The 23,237-nt window shown below is 35.5% G+C and overlaps 2 protein-coding genes across 6 annotated transcripts in view; one reads left to right on the top strand and one right to left on the bottom strand.

Moving 5' to 3' along the window:
* LAMTOR3 (late endosomal/lysosomal adaptor, MAPK and MTOR activator 3) overlaps window positions 1-23,237 on the top strand; it is a 32,457-nt gene that overhangs the window by 763 nt on the left and 8,457 nt on the right. Inside the window, exons 3-7 of one of the 3 annotated variants that reach the window (XM_008585009.1) lie at window positions 1,152-1,186; window positions 5,116-5,174; window positions 6,866-6,999; window positions 8,078-8,141; window positions 12,620-13,043. In XM_008585009.1, the coding sequence (XP_008583231.1) occupies window positions 1,152-1,186; window positions 5,116-5,174; window positions 6,866-6,999; window positions 8,078-8,141; window positions 12,620-12,648 (321 nt within the window). In that variant the 3' untranslated portion in view covers window positions 12,649-13,043. Of the gene's footprint in view, window positions 1-1,151; window positions 1,187-5,115; window positions 5,175-6,865; window positions 7,000-8,077; window positions 8,142-9,915; window positions 10,782-12,619; window positions 13,044-23,237 lie in introns of those variants that run through there. The other 2 variants (XM_008585008.1, XM_008585007.1) reach the window with 2 other exon arrangements.
* DAPP1 (dual adaptor of phosphotyrosine and 3-phosphoinositides) overlaps window positions 17,570-23,237 on the bottom strand; it is a 62,485-nt gene continuing 56,817 nt past the window's right edge. For all 3 annotated transcript variants that reach the window (XM_008585011.1, XM_008585010.1, XM_008585012.1), the window contains 2 exons: window positions 21,398-21,485; window positions 17,570-19,274 (listed from right to left, as the gene is read on the bottom strand). In XM_008585011.1, coding sequence (XP_008583233.1) covers window positions 19,206-19,274; window positions 21,398-21,485 — 157 coding nt within the window. In that variant the 3' untranslated portion in view covers window positions 17,570-19,205. The remainder of the gene's footprint in view (window positions 19,275-21,397; window positions 21,486-23,237) is intronic.

Raw genomic sequence — 23,237 nt, 5'->3', positions numbered from 1 at the left:
CCCCCCCCCCCCCCCCCCCCCCCCCCCCCCCCCCCCCCCCCCCCCCCCCCCCCCCCCCCCGCCCATTATCTTCTCTGGGATTTGGAGTGGGAGACTAATATGAATGCATTTGCACGGTCCTGAGTTTCTGCCTGGAATGGGGGTGGAGGATAGTAAGGTGCCTGAGGTTGAGAAAATTGTGTTCTGCACACTCCCTCATCCTACCGGGGCATGAGAGAGGCTCTGTATTTTTACCGTATGAAATTCTAAATGATGGTTAGCTATCTTTCCCGTCAGTCTGGGATCAGTAGGGCATGTGCTCAGAATCCTTTTCCAGTAAGTGGTGGTGCTGTCTCATTAGGTTCATTGCAGTAATTTGAGATGATTTCTAACCGATACCTCTTTAGCGACATGATAAGTTCAGTTTTGTGTGTGGGTTTAAGATGACAGCAAAAGTAAGCTGGTGGTGATAACATGAGATAAAATGATCATGTAGATTTGAAGAATAGTAAGGGTTAGAGGTTCAAAACAACAGATACCTGAATCATCCATGTAGAGGTCTTAATTGATGCCTAAATTGTCAATGGTGTTTCCCATATGAGAGTATGATGAGACAAAATTAGTCTTCTATTTCATAAGTCCAACTGTGTTCCATACTAAACACTTGACATATGTTGTCATTTATTTTCAGTCATGTGAGGAAACTGAGTCTTGGAGAAGGTAATTAACTTACCCAGGATCATTAAAATGTTGGTAGAAAGTCTATCTATGGACATGGAAAGATGTTCATAATATATTCCCAAGTGAACACAATAGCAACAGGATGTAAAATAGTATGAAAAGTGTGATTTAGATATATAGCTAATATGTATTTTTTTCCTGTATCTAAGTATGCTAATATACACGTCTTCTCAATAAATTTTAACAATCTCATGATGTAGGTTCTGTTTTTATCCCTGTTCAACAAATAATGAAACTGAGGCTTAGAGAAAAAGGTTACTTAACTTGTTCCAAGTTGTACAAATAGTAAATATCAAAATCAGAAAGAAGGGTAAAACATAAGAAAAGTTATGAGTGATGACTTAAGGTCCCTGAAATGTGGGTACGACAGGACCTAGAAAACCAATGAAAGCCATATTATTATAATACAATTTTTTAATATTCTGTTTCAGGACCTAAAGCGATTCCTGTATAAAAAGTTACCAAGGTAAGAAATCTTAATTTGTTATTAGATAAATTTTGCATTACATATTATTGTTTTTTAGATTAATATGTGTATATTATGCTGCTATTTAGCACTTTCAAATACTTAACATAACCCTAGGTAGCACAAGTGATGTCCTCGAGTTTGCAGATAAATAACATGAGGTCTACAGAAGTTATGTTACTTGTCTAATGATAAACAGCTAACGGATGGCAGAGGGTTAGGACTCAGATTTCTTACCCCTTTGAATTCTTTCAAATATTCATTCTATCATAGCAGTTTACTGGATTATATTTCAAAGTTGTTATACTAATTTTAAGGGAACAAAATTAAGAACTTGCCTTTACTTTTGATATTGCTATTAAGACCTAATTGCTAAGTCTAACCCGAAAATGCTAGACTTAAACAGTAGTTCATCCTTGAAAAATCACAAGGCTTTCTTTTGCCTGCACACAGTCCATTTGATGTACCATTTTATAAATTAGGCAGTCCTAGCTTTGCATGGTAATGCAGAGCTCTGAAAATGTTCAAAGAAGCTGAAACTGCAAAGGAATTTTAGTAATAAATGGGAAAAATAACTATTGTGACCTTTAAAAATTTTTTCAAAACATTAAAACCTTTTTATTGTTGTTTATAAATATTTAGGGGAATGAAAACAAATACTAAAACTAATATTTGTTTAGTACACTAATTTAAAATATTAGAAACATTGAGAAATAAAGTGTTTTATTTCTTTGTAATAAAAAATGAGTAGTTTGAACAGTGTTTACCTGTTTTTCATATACTTTAAGATAAGGAGCAGGTATCTTTTCTATGCTTTGGCAAATTGTCATACTCCATTCCAAGTTTGCATCAGCTTTCCACGTTTTATCCTTTGTATTTTCGACGTTGTGAAATATCTCTGAAATTTCCTTTAATGTGAATTTTTTTGCCAGCATCACTTCCTCTGGGACATTTTCATCACAACCACTTTCCTCATTTATGTCAATAAGTTTGCTTTTACTGGGTTTCTCTGGCTGTGTATCTAGAGTCTCTATAACAGAAATAGTGCCAACATTCCCTTGGTTAGCTATTTTTTCTATAACTGTTTATTTTCTGTTCAAATTTCACTTCCATCATTATCATTTTTTATTTCTTTGCTGTATTTCATCTTTGTTGGCCACTTCCCTCTTTCCATTATCTATTTTTTTTTAATGCCACATGGTTTATCACTGAGAGACAAGGAAATACTAAACTACATCATTTGCTCTATCTGCAGGAACTGAATAACAGATGCTTAGTGATCAGCCACCAACTCACTTTGGAAGAAGTGACATGGCTGGTTACTGATCACAGTGTGCACCTCTTAATAACAAAGTTATTTTCATAGTGTTTTGTGGACTGAAGAGTTAGCAGAGTTTATACTTTATGTAATTATTCAGTTAATATGCCATGCTAGCTCAAATTTGACTTGTGCTATTGGAGGGAGTGGTGTTATTTAACTAAACTGTGGTGTCTAAAATGTGCATATTGGACTTGTGCAAAGTGAAGGCTTTCTATATTTATCTGTAGTTACCTTGTTGGAAGCTTATTGAAAGAGTACTAAAATGCGGGGGAAGGGACATCCCACCACATTGGTGGTAGACTTAGGAACAGAAGTATAGTTGATCCACTTACAAGTCTGTAGTGGATTGAATTATGTCCCCTCAAAACTCCCTTGAAGCTTCAATTGTGTCCCCTAAGTTTTATGTATTAGAAACTTAGCCTCCACTGTGACTGTAAAGAGGGTGGGAAATCCTATTATGGTAATTGAAAGATGGAACCTTGAAGAGGTGATTGGATTGTAGGAACATGCAGTGGTGAATGAATTAAAAATGGTGGTCAAGGGCATGGTTCTGAGGGCTTTAAAAGAAGAGGAGAGTCTGTCTGTCTCTCTCTCTGCTCTCTCTGCTTCCACCATCTTGCAATGTGAGACCCCTGGTTCACTGTTGCCACCAGCAGATGGACTTTGGACTTCCCAGCCTCAGAAACTGTAAGCAATAAATGTCATTTTTCCTTTCAGGTATTTTGTTATAGCAACACAAAACGGACTACTACAAAGTCTTAGCAGTTTGTTTATTTTTTGGCAGTTGGCCATTATTATTGATAACTGCACAAAGTGATTTGCATGTGTGCAAGTATCAGTAGGATATGTTCTTATTCTTATTAACCTAGTTTTTAATTTAGAAGAATATATTGTTTTATGTATTAATCTTATAGAATATATTTTAATCTATAGACCATGTCAGGATTGAATAACAGGAGATAATACCAATAATAGTATAAAAATCATTTATACATAGTCATTTCATTACTTTTAGTGTGAGGAAGACAAATGAATTTGTTGTAACATTTCCACTCAAATTTTGATAATACTTCTCAGAATTAAAAGTTTGACAATGAGATTTTTAAAAAATTTTAATTTTGGTGCCTTAACATTAGGTTAATATAGATATTCCTTATTCCAAAATTAAAACGTTGAGGTTAACACAATATAAGGAATGGATAAATCTGGGTTATAGAAGGAACATTGAATATATCTCTGAGTTACAGTTTACGGATATTGTAAGATACTTATAGGGCTATAGGTTTTGTGTTAATAGTTAAAGGGTTTTGCACAAATGTCAAAATTTGGGTATGTTTCACCATTATAATTTTTAACACTTCGCTTTTGTGCTTTAGACTATATATTTCCTAACTGCTAATTTCCTAGGGATTCTCACTGATAATTTACTACTTAAACTGGAGTGATAAATTTTGTCAGTAATTTTGCACAATTGATACCACTGGTGTTAATATTTTTGAATGTTAACTATGTACCAGCCTATGCTTTATACATGCTTTATTTTATTAAATTTTACAATAGCTAAATAAGTAATTATTCAATTATTCCTTTTAAAAAAGTTTATTAATATTATTTTTTTACATTCTAAGATGTTGTGGGGCAGCTGGGGGGGAGGGGGAAGGAAATAGGGTGCAGTTATTCTCATTTTCTGATTATTAAACTGAGGCCTAGAGAGATTTCGTTAACTGATCCAAAGTAGCATAAATAGTAAGCAGCAGAGTCTGGACTGGAATCCAGGTCTTTCTAACTTCAGAGTTATAACCTTGACTATTCTGCTTACTGCTTATGTACGTGTAGCTGAAAGGATTGCTGCATGCCTTCATTCTTTCTTCCCTGTCTTTGAGCCTAAAATGGTCATTCTGCTCCTCTTTGCTTACAACAATTTAACATCTCAGCTAAGCTATCACTTCCCCAGGGAAGCCTTCCCTGACCCACCTGTCTGAATCAACCCCCTCTTTTATAGTCTCTTCTATCCCCACAGACTTCTTAATGGCACTTGTTGCGGTTGTAGTTTTACTTTTTAGTGAGATTATTTGATTGGTAGCCACTCACTTTTTAGATTGTAAGCTTTGGGAAGGTAGTGGCTCTGTCTGTTTTTGCTTGTCATAGTGTCATAAAATATTAAGTGCCACAAGTACTGGGCACTTGATATTGGAGTGAATGAGAGAAAGGAAAAAGGCTCTCTTTTTTTGGCACTATAACCTTTTATACTTTTGTAAACCATGGAATGAAAACAGGAATACTTCAAAACGTTCATGGAAAGATATCATCTTTTAATTCTGTTCACAAACTTTTCAATATACCCTCGTACAGTTTTAATGGAGAATCATCTGTTTTATATCTTCATCAATAAACTGCATAAATTTGTAAATATTGTGAACATGCCAGTCATAAATATTCATTCAATTTCTGGGAGAGTTTTGCCAAACACATTGTGGAAGCATAGACTATCAATAATTGAGTTCCCATGGTTTTCAGAAATATGCATGAGATTACCATTACATCTTTGAAGTGCATATTTTGAGAAAATGAAATGTTTTATAATATTTTAATTTTTTTCTCTTTCTAGTGTTGAAGGGCTCCATGCTATTGTTGTGTCAGATAGAGATGGAGTACCTGTTATTAAAGGTAAAACTGAACACTTAAATGCAATGTTGTGTTTCCTCTTGACTAAAAATGTGTGTATTTACATCTGAGTAGTACAGAAGGCAAACATATAAAACTCATTTCAGTAAATTCAGGAGATAGTCTTAGTTTAGGGAGAAATGTTTGCTTTTGTACGTTAAAGGCTGAGTTGGAACCTGTAATGTATTATGCAAATATGTCATCACAAGCCTATTTACCCATTAAAGACATTAATGGTATAATGCGGACCATTAGTAAATCTAAGTGATGAGAGTGAGCATGTATGCTGCTAGATATATTATGCACACAGACAGACACCCCTACATAGATACATTTTTAATCAATATTGCCAGTAGTTTTAGGATAACACCCATATATTTGGATCATCATATATTGATTGTTTTGTTTAATCTTGCCTGATTTCCTGCTGTCTTACTGGAAATAAGATTAAAACTTTTAACTTCACAATTACTTTAGTTAATCGGCATCTAATAAGAATTTTTACCTGATTTTTAGCTTTTTTTGTTTTGTTTTGTTTTGTTTTGTTTTTGGCTGCTGGGTTGGTGTTATAACACAGCACTCTAACTTTTTTAAAAAATGTATATGATGTCATAGAGTCAGTATGGATTCAGACCATTTTTACTATTTTCTACCTTATGGTATAATCAGATTGGATGTTCCTAGTCATACAGGAACACTGTAATAGCTTTACCAAAGATTAAATATTAAATAATGTTTTGTATGTCTTGTTTACAATTTGTTTTCCATCTGGTATTATCGTATATGTAAAATAATTTTAGACTTTGGAATTGAAAGGAAGTTTAGAGGTAATGTGATTTTATAAAAATGAAGGTGGTCAAGTGCAAAGAGTACATTGCCAGTTCAAAGTTGCATGTAAGTCAGTGATAAGACAGTAGTAGCACTCATCATCTCCATATGCATGGTCCAGTGTACTTTCTAACCCACCATAAAACATAGGTGGTCATGGACAAAGTCACTTGCCTTTTCTCGAATGTGTTGAAGGCTTTGAACAAAATAATCTCAGGTTTTTCAGCTCTAATATTCCTTCTGAACATTTCTGATAAAGCCTTGAGCTCTACACTTATTGATACAGATAACTTCATTCAGGCCTTTTAATGAGTGAGAAAAACATGAAACAGGTAGCCACCTGCAGGATTATTAATATCTATGAGAGATACTGCCACTGTGGGGTTTATGAAAGCAAAACTTTTTGTACCTTTTTTCATTCATTTTATTCTAGCCTGGCTCTCAGATAACCAGAATATTCAGTTTATTAAATGTACTGCTTAATCTGTGTTTAAGGTAGATAACAAGAAAATATGAAATATAAAATTTTAGTATCCTTTTAAAAATTAAAAAAATTGTGACTCTGCATTTCTTCCCTTAGTTATCCCTAAACTTCTGATTGAGCAATTTTTAGTTTATCGCTCAATTGAGTGATAAACTTTTAGTTTAGTAATCACATTTAATCACTAAACTTCTGACTGAGCAAGTTTTCCCACCTAAATTAATGAGACCCAGTTAGTAATATGATTTTCAGTATTGTGAAACATAATCTTTGTGCTCAATTTTTTTTATGGATTTATGTAAAAAAAATAAATGAAGGTGCTGTAAATCTTGTCCCTAATGTATCTTCTGCATAATTTTATTTAAATCCCTTTTTTTTTTTCCAGTGGCCAATGACAATGCTCCAGAGCATGCTTTGAGACCTGGTTTCTTGTCTACTTTTGCACTTGCAACAGATCAAGGGAGCAAACTTGGACTTTCAAAAAATAAAAGTATCATCTGTTACTATAACACCTACCAGGTAAGTTCATAAGTATCACATGGCTTGCTGATTTCAACTATCATTCTTCTGTCATTTATATAAAATAGCTTGGTTTATAATTCTGAATTTCCGTTGTGAAGGGGATGAAATTTAACAATTTTAGCCTTTCAAGTAGGTTATGTTAAGCTGTAGTGATTTTCTTCACATTTTACACTAAGAAATAATTACTATGGAAAAGTAGTTAAAAGATTTAATAATAAAGTACATGTTATATTAAAAAGGGTAAGTCAGGTCACTATTACCTCCAGTAGATGGTGCCCTTAGCTAAACAACTGTCATTTCTCAAATGATACTTTTTTTGTTGTGACAAAAAAAATTTCCTTGAAAGTCAAATGTTATTTAAATTTGTTATTACTGTTAATTTCTTCATTTGGTTTGAAATGTATGTATAAGTGAGGTTATTATTTGTGGAGAAGAAATTAGTTGTTAAATATCTCTTGATATCCAGCTGCATTTTCTTAAGAATAAATTAATCTCTTCTGCTATAGAGCAATGTTTCCTAGAGTATGATTCATGTACATGATACACTAGTGACATTTTTTATTTTAAAAGTTATATATTTTAGTGCATATTAGGTAAAAGATAACAAACCTATCTAACCTTTAATTTCACCAATAAAGATTAGGATGAAGCTGAGGCTTTTTTTAAAGGTAATTGGGTTAAAGTTAATTTAAATTACAATGCTACACTGGAGGCAGAAAAATCATAACAATAAAACTACTTGAATGACTAAAAAATACTTTTATCAACTGTTTATTGAGCCCCTAATATGTAATTGACACTCTGCTGTGCTTTAAAGATAAAAAGATGAAGAAGACATGGTTCCATCTTAAAAACTTTCTAGGCTAAGTGTTATCAGTGTCTTTAAGAGATAATCAGTAACTCTGTTTTATGGAAATATTTACTTTCAGCTCCTTTATCTTTTGTGATGTAATACCATGATGTTGGGCTAGTAACCATGTGCATTTGAACATTTTTTAAAGATTAAGACATTTCAGTTGAGTTATACTACTTTTTTACAATGCAACATATTGTTTAGATCTTATTTTCTTTTTAGGTGGTTCAATTTAATCGATTGCCTTTGGTGGTGAGTTTCATAGCAAGCAGCAATGCCAATACAGGTGTGTTTTAATTACCTTAAATATGGCTTTTAATTCCTTATATTACTGTATCTGTGCAGTCTAATAAAATAGGAATAGAAGATTTAGAGCGAACTTGAATTTGTGGCCCAGTTCTACCATCTTTTTTCCTTGATCTTGGGAAAAGTGATGTGTCTGAATCCTAATTTTGTATCTGTATAGTAGAGCTAATATCTGCTTTCTTCATCTTACAAGGTTATTTTCCAGTTCAAATGAGACAGCATATGGGTGATTTTTTTTGAGAGAGGAAGGAAAATTAAATGTTATCTTGAGTACTACATCTTGCTCACATTAAAACAGTTTAAGAAAACAATAAGAGGGTGAAAAATATAACCAAACAAAACACATAAAATAATCAAGGATGAGTTTAATTCCATATAGACTGATTTATTAAATTAGAAAATTCTTTTAATTTTGAATGATAGCAGGCAAGATGAATGTGATTGAGAATTTAAAGAGCATGAGTATGATGAACATGTTCACATTCTTGAGGTCTGGAGAATTTTAGAACAAATGCTAGGAATCTGTACTTTCTATAGAGAGTAGTAAAATCCCATTATATTCAGTACCTTTTACTGGATATTTATGTGTAAAATCACAGTATTCAGTTGGATTGTAACTTTTTTACTCTCTTTTGGATAAAGTAGGATGATTTTTTTTAAAGTTTGTCTCCTTCAGATTTGATTACTGTTGAGAACGGTTATACATTTCTTTATTTTTTTTTTTCCCAAGCTGAATATATTATTCTAGCTACATCACTGAAGCCTGTCCTTAGATACCTCATCTTTAGAATGAAGGATTTAGATTTGATGATCTGTTAGGTCTCTTCCATTTCTAAACATTTCAAAGCTGTAAAATACTATGTGTAAAAACACTGTAAATTATATAGGGTGGTAGTGGTGTCAATATTTTAAATACACTAAACCTCAATTTTGATAAATCATCAATCATCACATACTAAATCATCAGTTGTTATATATTGTGGTAATGTACAGGATTATATTTTAGATCGTTTTCTTGGGAGTTCAGATGCTTTTAATATTCTGTAGGACAGAAGAAGATCTTTGAACATAAAGTAGGCATTGTCTAAGGTATATAGCCTTTCACTCTGATAAACTAGGGAGAAGCTAGATATGTTAATTTCTAGATGAGTTTGTCTCCCAGATTTACCATTGAGCTTCTTTTTAAACGTGTGAATGTTTTTTATACTCTACTTCATTTTTTAAATGTTTTTTCCCTTGAAATACTCATTTATGTCTTAGCTTTATTGAATTTATAAAATAAATTTGATTTTTTTTTTTTTTTTTTTTGCTTAAATTGAAGCTCCCTATTTACCTATCTTCTGATATATATAATCTGTTAAAATTTGCTGGTAAAAAGGAAAAAGTATACCTTATTTAGTAAAAATCATATGTATTATTTCTGAATTGATGTAAATTTTGAAATAGTAAGGTATGAATTAAGATTTTCATTCAGAACTCAACAAATTATAGTGCATATTATTTATTCTATATCTACTAATACACATACATTTTTTTATCTACTTTAATAATAGATGATGAAAATAAACTTCATAATGGATGTGGAATTTTGAGTTACTTTATTCAGGATTACCATATTTTATTTTAGTTATGGGAAATAAACGATGTCTTGTTTACTTTTTAGTAACTATAAGTTTGGGACAAGAGGGGACTTAAGTCAGAGACTTTCAGGAACATTTTTTAACAATCTAATTTTCTTAATCTCTTTGTTTTAGGACTAATTGTCAGCCTAGAAAAGGAACTTGCTCCATTATTTGAAGAATTGAGACAAGTAGTGGAAGTTTCTTAAATTGACAGTAGTTCTGATGCGTTCCTTATCTTTATTATAACACCACAATATCAATTCAGCAATCTTCAGACTACAATAATACTTGTATCCATGTACTCAAGAAAGGGCCCCTTTCTACTTTATACTAAAGAAAGGGCCTATAGACATAATTTATAAACAGGTTGATTGTTTTAATTCCTTGTGTAGGGTCTTTTCTTATTTAGTGAGATCTGGGGATACCACAAAAATGGTTCAGTCTATCATAGCTCCCATGGAGTTAGTCCAGTCACCAAATATGGATGAGATTCTATTCAGCAGATTAGAATCAAAATGGTATCACCATCCACTTGAGCCATGAAGTGCCCCCTACTGTACAATATGTCCAGGCCTGCTGATGGAGACCCTTTTTATTGTGAATAGTAAGGATATGTTTTTCTTCAGGTTATGTTTTATTTCTTTGCATTGAGTAAGAGAAAGATAAAATGGCTTAGCAAAAGTAATAAAATCAGTACAATCAATAACTTTCCTTTGTATATATTATTTTGCAGTATAGATGAATGTTACTAATTGATTTGATTCTTCTCAGAGGGTGCTGGTCTTTAGTGAAAATGAAAATTATAGCTAATGTTTTTTTCTGCCACTTTGCTTTCTATAACCAATCAATGTTTTTTTTAATGTTTATGTGTTCTTTATAAAATTTAAATATGATTGATTATTGAATTCTGTTTCGAATATCAGTATATATGTAAACATGATAGTATAGCCATTTTTTTCATACATGGGTATAAATAAAATAATATTTTTAAAAATATAGCTTGAGCACTATATAGGTCTTTTTTTTTTTAGACTTCTTCCAAAAGTTTAAAGAACATAGTAAACTTAATTCACTCTCATTAATTCACCAACCATCTCATTAATTCACTGGTTCAACAACATGAATAAGTATGAGTATTTTTTGTAGGTATTGGTTTGAGGATCGTTTTAGCTAAACTGTCAGTTAGAAAAGAAACCTCAACCATGAGACTAATTTAACCTCCACAAAAGAGCTATTACAGTTCTAGAATATGCCTTGTATGTTCAAGAGTTCAGTCCATCATTCAAGTTTGTTAATTTCTTCCTGTGTTTTTTGATAGTTTGTCACTGGTACAGTTTGATACATATGCATCGAACACCTGCTGTTGCCAGTCACCAACTCTCCCAAATTGCACAATTCTAAGAAGCACCATTTATTTCATGTTTCTGTGCCTACCTTTCATGTGCAATATGTGTGAATGCTATCCCTAGAGTTGTGCAGTGAGGCAGTTGGCCAGGCATTGTGCTGCTTTTCCTTCCTCTCTCCCTCCTTCCAATACAAATAATGAGATTAAGTTGTGGTACCTTTCTTTAAGGAACTTACAATTCAGTAAAGGAAGCTGGTATAGAAAGTGCTGTGATAAAGCTATACACAGGGTGCTGTAGAATCACAGAATAGGGACATCTAAAATGGGCAAGAACAATAGCCTTTACCAAAAAATTGAGGCAAGAGATAACAATTTACCTATAGGGAGCTATAAATAGTTAATTATTAACAACCGAATGAAACATTAGACACACCTGTTAAAATCTACAATTCCTGTTATTTGGATTACTATTTAAAAGTGTCCAAGAAATTTTTGCCAGTATAATGGTGCATGAAACAAAGGTTTTTTAAAATGAGATAGCTGAATTTTTATTTGCAGGTAATAATAATTATATATCTACAAACTTCAAGAAAAGAAACTATAATAAATGGAGCTGCTTAATAAATAGAGCTACTTAATTTTTGCATGGTAAATACTGCTACTATTAAAATTTTTATCCGAGGGTTTTAATAGGTAAATCGTTCTATAGTACATCTGGAAAAATAAGCAAGAATACTGCCAAGAATATAAAGAATATAAAACTAGATTAACTTTTTAAAAGGTGGTATATAAAAACTAGGTGCACCACTAGACAGATCAATGGAATGAATTAACTCAGAAACAGACTTTAGTACATACATATGAGGACTTAAAACATTATAAAATGGCATCATAAGTCAATGGGGACCAGATTATCTAGTAAGTAGGGTGGGCATTTTTAATGCCCTGCTAGTGGAATTATAAATTGTTATATACCCTCTATGTACAGCAATTTGGCAATCTTTCTCAAACTTTCAATACACTTAACCTTTGGGCCAGCAATTTCATTTCTAGAAATTTATCCTACCAATGTGGATAGACATTAAAAATTATACATTTACGAGCATATTCTTTGCAACTTGGAAATAGAGGATTGGAAGCAACCTAAATATCCACCATAGGTAAGATGACCGTGCATCCTGGTTTTTCGAACAGTAACAGTTTATATGTGCTGTTTCTAGTATAAATTATTAATAATGCTCCTTTCACTCTCAAGTGTGTCACTTTAGATAGGAGATTATATGGTCACCTTCATCTTAGAGTATTGGTGAAAAATTATTGCATTTGCCCCATGGAAAAAGGAGCAAAGATGTGCTTTAGGTACTGAGATGAAATTATCTCCAAAGCATAATGTTCATTGAAAAAAGCATGGTGGGAAACTGTGGCATGCTACAATTTATGTATAAGAAGAAAAACTAGATGTGAATATTCCTATTGGTTTCTGTATGATAGACTCTGCAGAGATACATGGAAGAGCCTGATGGCATTGGTGGCCTCCAAAGAGTAGAGCTAGGTATCTGGGGAATACAGACCCCAAGAGTGAGCCGATGCACTGTAAGTTTCATTGTACTTTTTGAATTCTTAACTATTTAAAAATAATAATTAAATATTTTAGCAAAGAACAAAATTTTAAATAAAATGGGATGTTTGGGGAAGAAGGTTATATCAGTCAGGGTTCTCCAAAGAAGCAGAACCATTAGGATATAGATGTATTAGATATATTTCAAGGAATTGGTTTATGCGATTGTGGGGACTGGCAATTCCAAAATCTGTGGGGCAGGCCAGAAGACTGGAAAAACCTCAGCAGCTGAGGCTGCAGTTTTTAAAAACATTTTTTATAAGGTCAGGGGTTTGGATCCCTGTACTGGCCAGTGGCTAAAGAAAAAAAAATTTTATGATTGACATATAACAATTTTACATATTTGTGGGATACAATGTGATATTTCAAAACAGGCATATGATGCTGCAGTCTTGAGGCAGAATTTCATTATTGGAAATCTCAGTTTTGTTCAAAGGCCTTTTGACTGAATGGGTGCAACCCACCCACATTATGGAGGGTAATCTCTTTTAGATTCAGGGGATTGTAGATATTAAGCACATCTACAAAATATCTATGTAGTGACACTTGGGTTTATGTTCAATCAAATAATTGGCTACTGTATCCTAGCACAGTTGACACATAAAACTTCATAATTCACCCCTAGTCAGCTTGGCACCTGTATGCATCTCCTTAAACCATTTTTTAATCTCCAAGTAAAGACAATAACTAAGTCGTACTTTTAACATGATACAACTATCTTGTGTACAACCAAGAATACTCCCCAGAAGAGTATTCCCTGGAAGAGTATGCAAAGTCCTAGTCCATGGGTGATGTTTACTTTTCTCCTTGCTATCCTATAACTTAAATACTGTAATGTAAAGTTAATTATTATTAATACATCTTACATTAGATAATAGGATAAGGAGGGGAAGAAAAAAGATATTTGTTCAATATGTGTGTGTATATGTATAATGTATGTATATATTTGTATGTGTATATATACAAACATTCATAACAAAACAAGTAAGAATTATAATAATCTCAGTTCTTGTTTTGCCAACTGAACATGTGGTTATAACTGGTATTTGTAACTACCTTGCTTTACCTATTCCATATTCTCTTTGCTCTCAGCTAGCACCTTGTCTGTTTGTGGCTCTGCCTGGTGAGTTAATACAACCATTCATTTCTGAAGAATCTGAGCTGTTCGTTGTCCTGCCTGAATTGGGTTTTGTAGTTTTCCATTGACTTTAATCAAGGGCTTGGTGATACTAATATCCCCTAGAGGATGTCCTGTATTCCAGACATATTTGTCCTTACTTGTATTGTAGCACAATTTCCCTGGTAATCAGGACCAATCACCACAGCCAGTATAGTAATTCCCTTCTTTATCTATTGATTTAGAAGCATGAGGGGCCCAAAGTGGCAGGATGGCAGTCTTAATGTCCAGTTTAATAGAATTATTGTTGTGTCTCCTGGTGGAGGCATTCTTTTCTTTGCAACAAAGACTTTTAGACCTGCAGAGCGTAAGGACACGGGGACAGGAAGCAAAAATTTTGTTTTGGATCACTAGGGATAATAATGAGTGGCACACATTCACATTTCTACCCCTCGATTCCTGGACCTCTGAATCCTGACTATGGAAGAAACAGCACTATATATCAGATGCTGATTTAGAGCTTATATAGCCCCCTGGAGAACATTGCTGCAGCTCTGCAAGGTATTACCAACTAGCCAGTTCTGTAAGGTTTCAAAAGGCCGTTTTACCATTCTATGAAGCCAGCTGTCACAGGATTATGGGTAGTTGTTACTTCTTCACTAGGTTCAATCGGCATAATAATGTCATCATGTAATGGACTAGTGTGTTGTCTTGTGGAAGGGAAATATGATCAAGGTTCCTGTGGACTAAATTATGATATACAGCTGGAGAGTTGATATACCCTTGAGGTAGGACAGTGAGGTGTGTTGCTGCTGAAAGCAAAATGCTTCTGGTGGTCTTTACTAACAGGTATGGAAAAAAAAGTTGCCAGATCAACAGCTGCATACTGGGTACCAGAGGATGTGGTTAAGTTACTCAAGTAATGAAATCACATCTGGTACCGCAGCTGTAATTGGAGTCACCACCAGCGTAAATTTGTAATAATCTACTGTCATTCTCCAAAATCCATCTGTTTTCTGCACAGATCAAATAGGTTGGTTGAAGGGGATGTGGTGGGAATCACCACCCCTGCATTTATCAAGTCTTTGATAGTAGCACTAATCTCTGCAATCACTCCAGGAATGTGATATTGTTTTCTTTTACTATCTCCCCAGGTAGAGGCAGTTCTATTGGCTTTCACTTTGCTTTTCCTACTGTAATAGCCCTCACTCCACAGATTCTTCCAGTTGCTGAGTATGTCTATTCTAACTATGAATCTGAAACTAGGAAAATAAACACAGCATGGATTCAGGGACCCACTGGGCCTACTTCTTTGGTTCCATCTTTGCTTTTTTTTGTGGAAAATGCAATTCCTCTCAAATGCCTTCCAGATATTTCTGGGAGTTCCTGTAGAGTGCTTCACCGTACTCCTGAAACCACATGGCATATGCCAATTTCCTTGGCTTTGTTTCTGCTCTCTAGGATGAGCTATGCCCCTCAAGCCTGGCCATGCTGCTGCTGACTGACTGAGGTTGTGGGTACCTAGAAGGTGTCTATACTGAAAACCAAGGATGCCATCTGTGCTCACAGCTATAGATATGGCACAACTTGCAACCTCAGCATTTGTCCCCTGGGCACCAGTAAAACAGCTCCTTAAGGTTTTGTCGAGGCTGGGCTGAGTAAGACAAGAATGTGCTCATAATCACCCTTTCTTTACATTGATATCCATATTACATCAACAAAACTTTTGCATCTCAGCCTTTTCTATCTTCAGGTGAATTCTTTCTCAAGAAGGCTCTTGTAATTAGCACATTCATCATCTCAAACATTTATCATTTCTTTGTGGTGAGAACATTCAAAATCCTGTCCTCTAGCTATTTTGAAATATACATGATTGTTAACTATGTTCATCCTACTGTGCAGTAGAACACTGGAACATATTCCTCCTATCTAACTGTAACACAGTACCCATTGACCTACCTCTCCCATCTGCCCCTCTTCCCTACCTTCCCCAGTCTCTGATAACCACTGTTTTACTTTCTACTTCTATGAGATCAACCTTTTTAGATTCCCTATATAAGTGAGATCATGCAGTATTTGTCCTTCTGTGCCTGGCCTATTTCATTTATATCCTGATTTGATCATTATACAATGTATACATGAATCAAAACATTACACTGTACTCCATAAATATGTACAATTATTATGCATCCATTAAAAATAAAATTTTAAAAAAAACAAGGCTCTTGTTTCCTCTTATCTGCCAGTCAGAACTGTGCTACTCAAAATGTGGTCCACAAACTAGGTTATTCAGCACACTGTTAGCAAGACAAGTACAGAAATTGGTCCTTCACTGCAGATGGTTTAAGAAATTCGGCTTGACATCATGGCCTGACAGTCTGAATCCATAGTGAGCAGAGTGTAGGCTCAACCCTGGCACTTTGCTCTATATTGTACTTTGCTAGGAAGAATCTAAGAGACACATGGGTTTGCTGCAGCCAATCTGAAGTAGTGGAGGGGGAAGGAAGTAGGACTGATGTTCACCCTGTAGTAATTCTCTGGCTCTATGCCTGAAACAGGGACACTGAGTAACTCCCTGACCTGCACGCCCAGTGTGTGTGAGAGGTAAGGAGAGGGGAACCCACTGCATGCCACATGGGTAGGAAGAGAAGGGACTTGCCTCTCTATTTGGATGTCTAGTGGCTCCGGGGGGGGGGGGGGGGGGGGGAAAGACAGATTTCCCCCAAGATGGTATTAGTCTTCCCCTCCAGGAAGTAATTCTGCTGATCCAGAGAGAACAGTGCTACTGTGGGCCAAGATTTTCCCAGAGACTACTGAGGTACAGTCATCCCTTGATATCCATAAAGGATAGGTTCCAGGACCTCTGTGGATACTAAAGTCTGAGGATGCACAAGTTGCTGACATAAAATGGCATAGAATGAGTATTTGAATTTAAACCATGCACATCCTCCCATATGCTTTAAATCATTTCTAGATTACTTACAAACCTAATAAATGTAAATGCTATGTAAGTAGCTGTTATACTGTATTGTTTAGGGAATAATGGACAAGAAAATAAAATCTGTACGTGATGAGTACAAATGCAATTTAAAAAATATTTTTGATCTGAGATTGGTTGAATACACAGATGGGGAACCATCGGATACAGAGGGCCTATTGTACTTCCTTTATAATAAGCACATACCTTGGCAGACAGGAACACAAACATCCCACTGGCTGTTCTGCCATATTCTCCCACTCCAATCTCCCATTGGCACAAAACACTCTCCCTTGCTTTGGATGTGGAGAAATAGCTGAGCGCCCCTCACCAGGCTCTTCTCAGGAGATGGAATCAACCTCATTGCAGGACTGCCGAGAGTAGGTGAAGCATCTAGCCTAATGCTAATTACATACTGGGTATCTGTTAGCTCTCCCTTGCTTCAAAAGCTTCCAACAAATGGTTTTATTCCCTGCTGACGCACACTCTCCATCATATAGCTTTGTGTACCTCTCACAGTATTTATCTTATTTACTTCTCTATCTTGTCACACAGGGTTTTATCCTCATTTCCGTATTCAACGAAGAACTTGAGGATTGGGAATATTTCAGCTTCCAATCCTTTGTGGTTCATAATTTAAATAAAGTGGATTCTTCATCACTATTTATGATATTAATTAGTTGTATTGCTTTTAAATTACAAATATTAAAAATATTTCTGATAGCAAAATAGTACACGCACAGCAAAATCATGCTATTTTTAATAAACAAAACTGAAAATATAAATAAACATGTTCTACAAAGGTAAAAACAATATTACCTACACAAAGAAACACTTTGTTTCTAAGAAAGCAAAACATAAAACCATACATCTCAGGGAGGATTCATTTATAACTTCTTACTTTGCAAACTTGGCACAATACATTTTAACTTGACATATGCTTTATTCCATATAATAAAAACATAACAAAATAACAAAATATGTTTAAAAATCTTGTTGAAATATACAAAAGTTTACCGTAATTTTTGAGTCTCGGATGTTTAAGTAACAATAACAGAGTATCCCTATGGATGGCATGAGCAGTGTTATATCATAGCTTTGCACCATAATGTTTTTATTTTTAGGCTCTTCACTTATTTTTGTCTTCTTTCAAAGTTCTACCTAAGAAAGCAGTATTAATAAAAATAATGGCAGGAGTTAGAATCTATTTATGAGCTCTGGACACTAGTATCCCATTCCCCTATTTCACTCCCCTTATTCTAGTTTGAAATGGCTGTGTAACACATTATTATTTAATTCATGAAGATTTAGTGTTACTTCCTCAACTGGCAACAAAAGTTGCTCTTTAATAAGGCACAGGGTGCTTAGAGATGGCAGTGCAAGGTGATTCTCACATTCTTTGGGCCATTCTTTGGAATTAGCCTACACAGCTAATTCCAGGGAAGGGAATATTATAACACACTCGCCCTAAGAAGCCTCTTTCAGTCTGTTCGGAGAACTGTCAGGTAAAGATAACTTAGTGCTTACACGTGCTCTATTATTATTACTACAATAATAATAATTATTAAACTACAAGTTATCTACTACTTTATTACCCTGCCTCTATTTATGTTTTCTCACTCTTTAAAACATTTCCCCAAAAATGGTTAAAAGAGATGATTTTAAAACTATACCTTTATTTATTTTTATTGTCCTACCTAATCTCCCATAGGACATTTAGTTCTCACAGTTTTATCATTGGAAGTGAAGAACCCACTAGATTTCCAAGCCTTCTAAGAAAAACTAAATACTATAATCATTTTCCATTTTAGTTTTGGAAACTTTTAGTTTTTTGTATAAAGGGGAAAAAAAACAAAACAACCCATCCCCCCAAAATCTTTGATGTTTGTTATCTCAGTGGACTTGGTGAAGAAGCAGTCTTGGCCTCCAAGTACAGAAGATGACTTCTCCTTGCTGGTTAGTAGCACAACCTGGGTGTCAGGTGAGCTGACCATGACTCAGAGTGGGACTCCAGGCAACTAACGTCAACAAACTTGGGGACCACAAAAAGTGAAAAATGAGAACCTTCTATCTTACTACATTGTGTCTTCTAAGAGAGAGCAGGCCTGGGAGGAGTAGTATAATCTGTTTCTATCAGAATAATAATTGCTTCGGTATTCTCAGGAAGATGGTAATATCTTGGAATGGCAGCAGTTTTCCGTGAATCAGCAAATGTAGTATATGGGTCCCACGTGGTATAGGCATCTGCTTTAGATTTGTTTTTAAAGAAAAACCTTTAGCTTTTGTCTGAAGTCAGCTATGGATGCCAGCATCAGGGAGCATTCCACCTTGCTCCTGAGCCAGGGCATTCCTGGCAAGAAAAGATCTATTTAAAGATGAACGACCGAGATCGGATTGTGCCTTCCCTTTGGTCGAGCTGTTTTCTTATTTGTGACTGTAAGAAAACACACACACATGTGTATCTGTTATTGAGTGATTTTAAGATAAACTCTGGCTTTTTTTTTTTTTTTTTTTTTAAAGATGACCGGTAAGGGGATCTTAACCCTTGACTTGGTGTTGTCAGCACCATGCTCAGCCAGTGAGCGAACCGGCCATCCCTATATGATCCGAACCCAGGGCCTTGGTGTTATCAGCACCGCACTCTCCCGAGTGAGCCACGGGCCAGCCCTGGCTTTTAACAAATAGTATTATTGTTTGTTTTTGGCAGCTGGCTAGTACGGGATCCGAACCCATGAACTTATCAGCACCATGCTCTTTTTTTTTTTTTTTTTCCTTTTTTCGTGTCCGGCAACGGATCACAACCCTCAGTGTTGCGCCCGTACCGGACCGGGACCGGCAACGGGATCGCAACCCTTGGTGTTGCGCCCGCACCTCGGCTCAGCCAGTGAGCGGGAACCGGTCTGTATGTGGGATCCGAACCCTCGGCGGGAGCGCCGCCGCACTCCCAAGCGGCGCACTATAGCAGTGCGCCACCGGGCCGGCCCAAGCACCATGCTCTGAAGCAAGTGAGCTAACTGGCCATCCCATAACAAATACTAAATAAGACATGCTGATTAGTATAGAAGCCATGCAACTATAAATTAGTTATCATGCCCCCTCCCCCCCAAATTTTAACTTGGTTTTCTGTATTTTTCTCAGGAGACATATTGTAAAGTAGTTGCTAAAACATGTACAAATTAGGAATTGGTCTAATACTTATAGGAATCCATAAAGTGCAATACTATTCAATGAACCACAAGAAAGATATAGATATAAAATTATTGATAAGGAAAGATGGTCATAATACATTAAGTGGAATTAGTAGGTAAAGAACACTAGAGAATGATTAAATTTTGTTTTTAAATATTTATTTACACAGGAAGAAGTCTTAAAGTGTGTACATTTGATATATTTTTGCCTTAATTTTTCTATAATGAGCATGTGTCACTGGATAATTACAAAAATAGAATAAGAAATTAAAACATATCTGAGCAAAGGTTTCTTATAGTGAAGTATTTCTTCACTGAATATAAAATTCATTGGAACAATCTCAAAATTAGTGGCATATTTATTTGGATTTTAAACCAAAAAGATAACTGAAAGCAAAAGTTCCAGTAGCTAGAAAGGAATATTCAAGATTCTCAGTTTTGAGAGAACAAATATATATCAGATAATTTCACAAAAAATAATTAGGAAAAAAATGTTTTACTTTTGAAAACATCAAGGGTTTCAAGATGGTATTTATAAGAAATTTTAAGCTTTTTTCTTTTTTTTTTTCCTTTTTGTCTTTTTTCGTGACCGGCAACGGATCGCAACCCTCAGTGTCGCGCCCGCACCGTACCAGGACCGGCAACGGGATCGCAACCCTCGGTGTTGCTCCCGCACCTCGCTCAGCCAGTGAGCGGCCGGTCTGTATGGGGGATCCGAACCCTCGGCGGGAGCGCCGCCGCGCCCCCAAGCGGCGCACTGTAGCAGTGCGCCACCGGGCCGGCCCAGAAATTTTAAGCTTTAAGGACAAGCTTGTGGCTAACAACTCAGAATTTGCAAATATATGCAAAAAATGTATGAAACTGGTAAATGTCTATAAGCATTCCATCTTCCCCCAGGAGGTATATAGAAAGTGGATAAAATAAACCAGCTTTTGTCCTTGACCTGCACAAAGTGACACTTAAACTGAAAACTAAGCTAAGTATTTCCGGCAAGCTTCCTTCTTTGACAATTTAAAAGGTTTTTCAGCCAGAGAAATATATCAACTTTCTTCTGTGAGACCAGCTCCCAAGTGTCCTCCTCCAGACAAAACTAGACTAACCTGCACACCTTAAAGGAAGACCAATCAATGCTGGGGCACTAACTAAGGCTCTAGGCTGAGATCTGAATACAGCTCCATCCTTTCTTTTTTACCACCCCGTCTCCATTTCTTCTCATGTCCCAACAAGAATGAACAAATTGTTCCACCAGCCTGCAAGTAGTCATCCCTTTGATTCTTGGATATAATCTGACTCTTTCAACAGAAATATATATGAAATCATCAACTTGCTATTTCTCAGAACTAGGCATTCCAGGACTTTTACAACTCACCAATTTCCAGCGTAATATCTTGATCCACTCATCAGCTTCTACTCCTGTCTTTGCACAGAGGTAAAATGTCCTGAATGGAAATACTAAGCTGATAAGGCAAAAGAAAGAACATAAGACACTCCAGATGGTTAGTTGCATATATATCAGTTGAATGCTAATTACAGTATTCCAAGGCAAAAAAGAATTGATAAAGGGCCTGGGTTAGTAACTTGAAGAGCTGGTATACACGGAGCTATTCCTGCCAGCAAACTGCAGAAATGTCGAGGAAGTCGTAGATTCATATTATTATTACAGGCCAGATTTATCTTCTCTAATGAGACTTCAAAGAAGAAAAAAGCATGTTCAGAACAACCCTAGATCCTTTCGTTGCTCTAGTCACAGTTTGAGTACAATAGTTATGTGTTTATTTGGCTGATCTCTTAAATAATTCAGAAGCTGTGCTGTGATTCAAAGAATAAGCAAGACAGATAAGGGAGAGTTTGCTGAAAAAACATTTGTGTTAGCTTGCTTTGATGAAGATAACTCTGCCTTCTGTGGATGTAGGCAGTTTTAACTATTTAGGACAGGAAAAAGAGACAATAAAATTCCTTGGCTAGTTCTTTTTGCTCATCTCTGGCCATGAGTCAGTCTCTGCTGGAAGGAAGATGACCTTTCCTATTGGCACGAGAGACTTTTCCAGGGTGAATGGTAATTCTTCATTTGACTGCCTTTGACTATATAGTCAAAATCATCTGAATGACAAGGTCAGACCTAAGTTATATCTTGCCTATTTTTCCTGTACTTACAGTTGAGATGCAAAGTACTAAAAATATTTTTTCATTTTGTGAAAAAAAAAAAACCTTGAACCAAAATTCAGAAAGGTTTTTATAGCCTAAGGCCTAAGTAGCGTATTTTATTAATACCTGTAATTAATGTTGAATAGATAAGAGGTGTGTCCCTGTGTGTGGCAGCTAAAACTTTGATGTGAGGTCCAGTTGAGTGGTGAGTGGACAGTGGTGGGGAGGGAGTGATATTGATATTGTGCATACACTGTATAAAGCTGGTTTCTGGAATTGTCATCTTTTAGTAGTCCCTGTGGGAGACATTATTAATTGCCTATTAACACAGACACTTTTCTCTTTCTCCTTGCTAACAGAACCCCAGGCAGTAAATCCTAACTAGTTTAAAGCAATTATGATCATGCTACCACTTTTTCCTGACCTCCCCTGCTGCTAGGGATGGCGACAGCACCCAGTCATGGCCAACAAGACACAAAGGAAAACGTGACGGGGTGTTTCTAGGAAAATGTTAGCTTTCCCGATAAAAAGGGATGGACATGCTGATACCATCCCTACACATTTCTTCCTGCTTATGTGAAAACAGGAGGCCTAATATCGGAGTAGCCACTTGGATCCTGAAATAGCCAGCCAGAGTAGCCTGTGGTGCAGCCAGCCGGAACTGCAGAGACATTGGACCTGACCTTGTCATGCTAACTGCCTGCCTTCCGAATTTTTTGTTGTATGAGAAAAATAAACCTCTGTTAGCTTACATGGCATCTTTATGTGAATTTTAAAAAGATATTCATTGTTGGTTGATATTATAGAATTAATGTTAATTTTCTCAGGTGTAATAATGATATTGTAGTTCTATAGGTGACATTTTTATTCTTAGGAGATACATACTTGAGTCTTTAGGAGAAAAGTGCCATGATGTCTGCAACTTACTTTCAACTGGTTGGGGAAAAAAGAGGTAAATAGAGATAAAACAAATATGGAAAAATTCTAATAATTCATGCGTCTAGGTGGAGTGTATATGGATATATGTCTTTCAACTTGTGTATGCTTAAAAAACTTTAAAAGTT

This window comes from Galeopterus variegatus, unplaced genomic scaffold (assembly GCF_000696425.1).
Source record: "Galeopterus variegatus unplaced genomic scaffold, G_variegatus-3.0.2 Scaffold3422, whole genome shotgun sequence".
Classification (NCBI taxonomy): domain Eukaryota; kingdom Metazoa; phylum Chordata; class Mammalia; order Dermoptera; family Cynocephalidae; genus Galeopterus; species Galeopterus variegatus.
The sequence above is the reverse complement of the archived record's forward strand: the minus strand, read 5'-3'. Positions and strand labels throughout refer to the sequence as shown.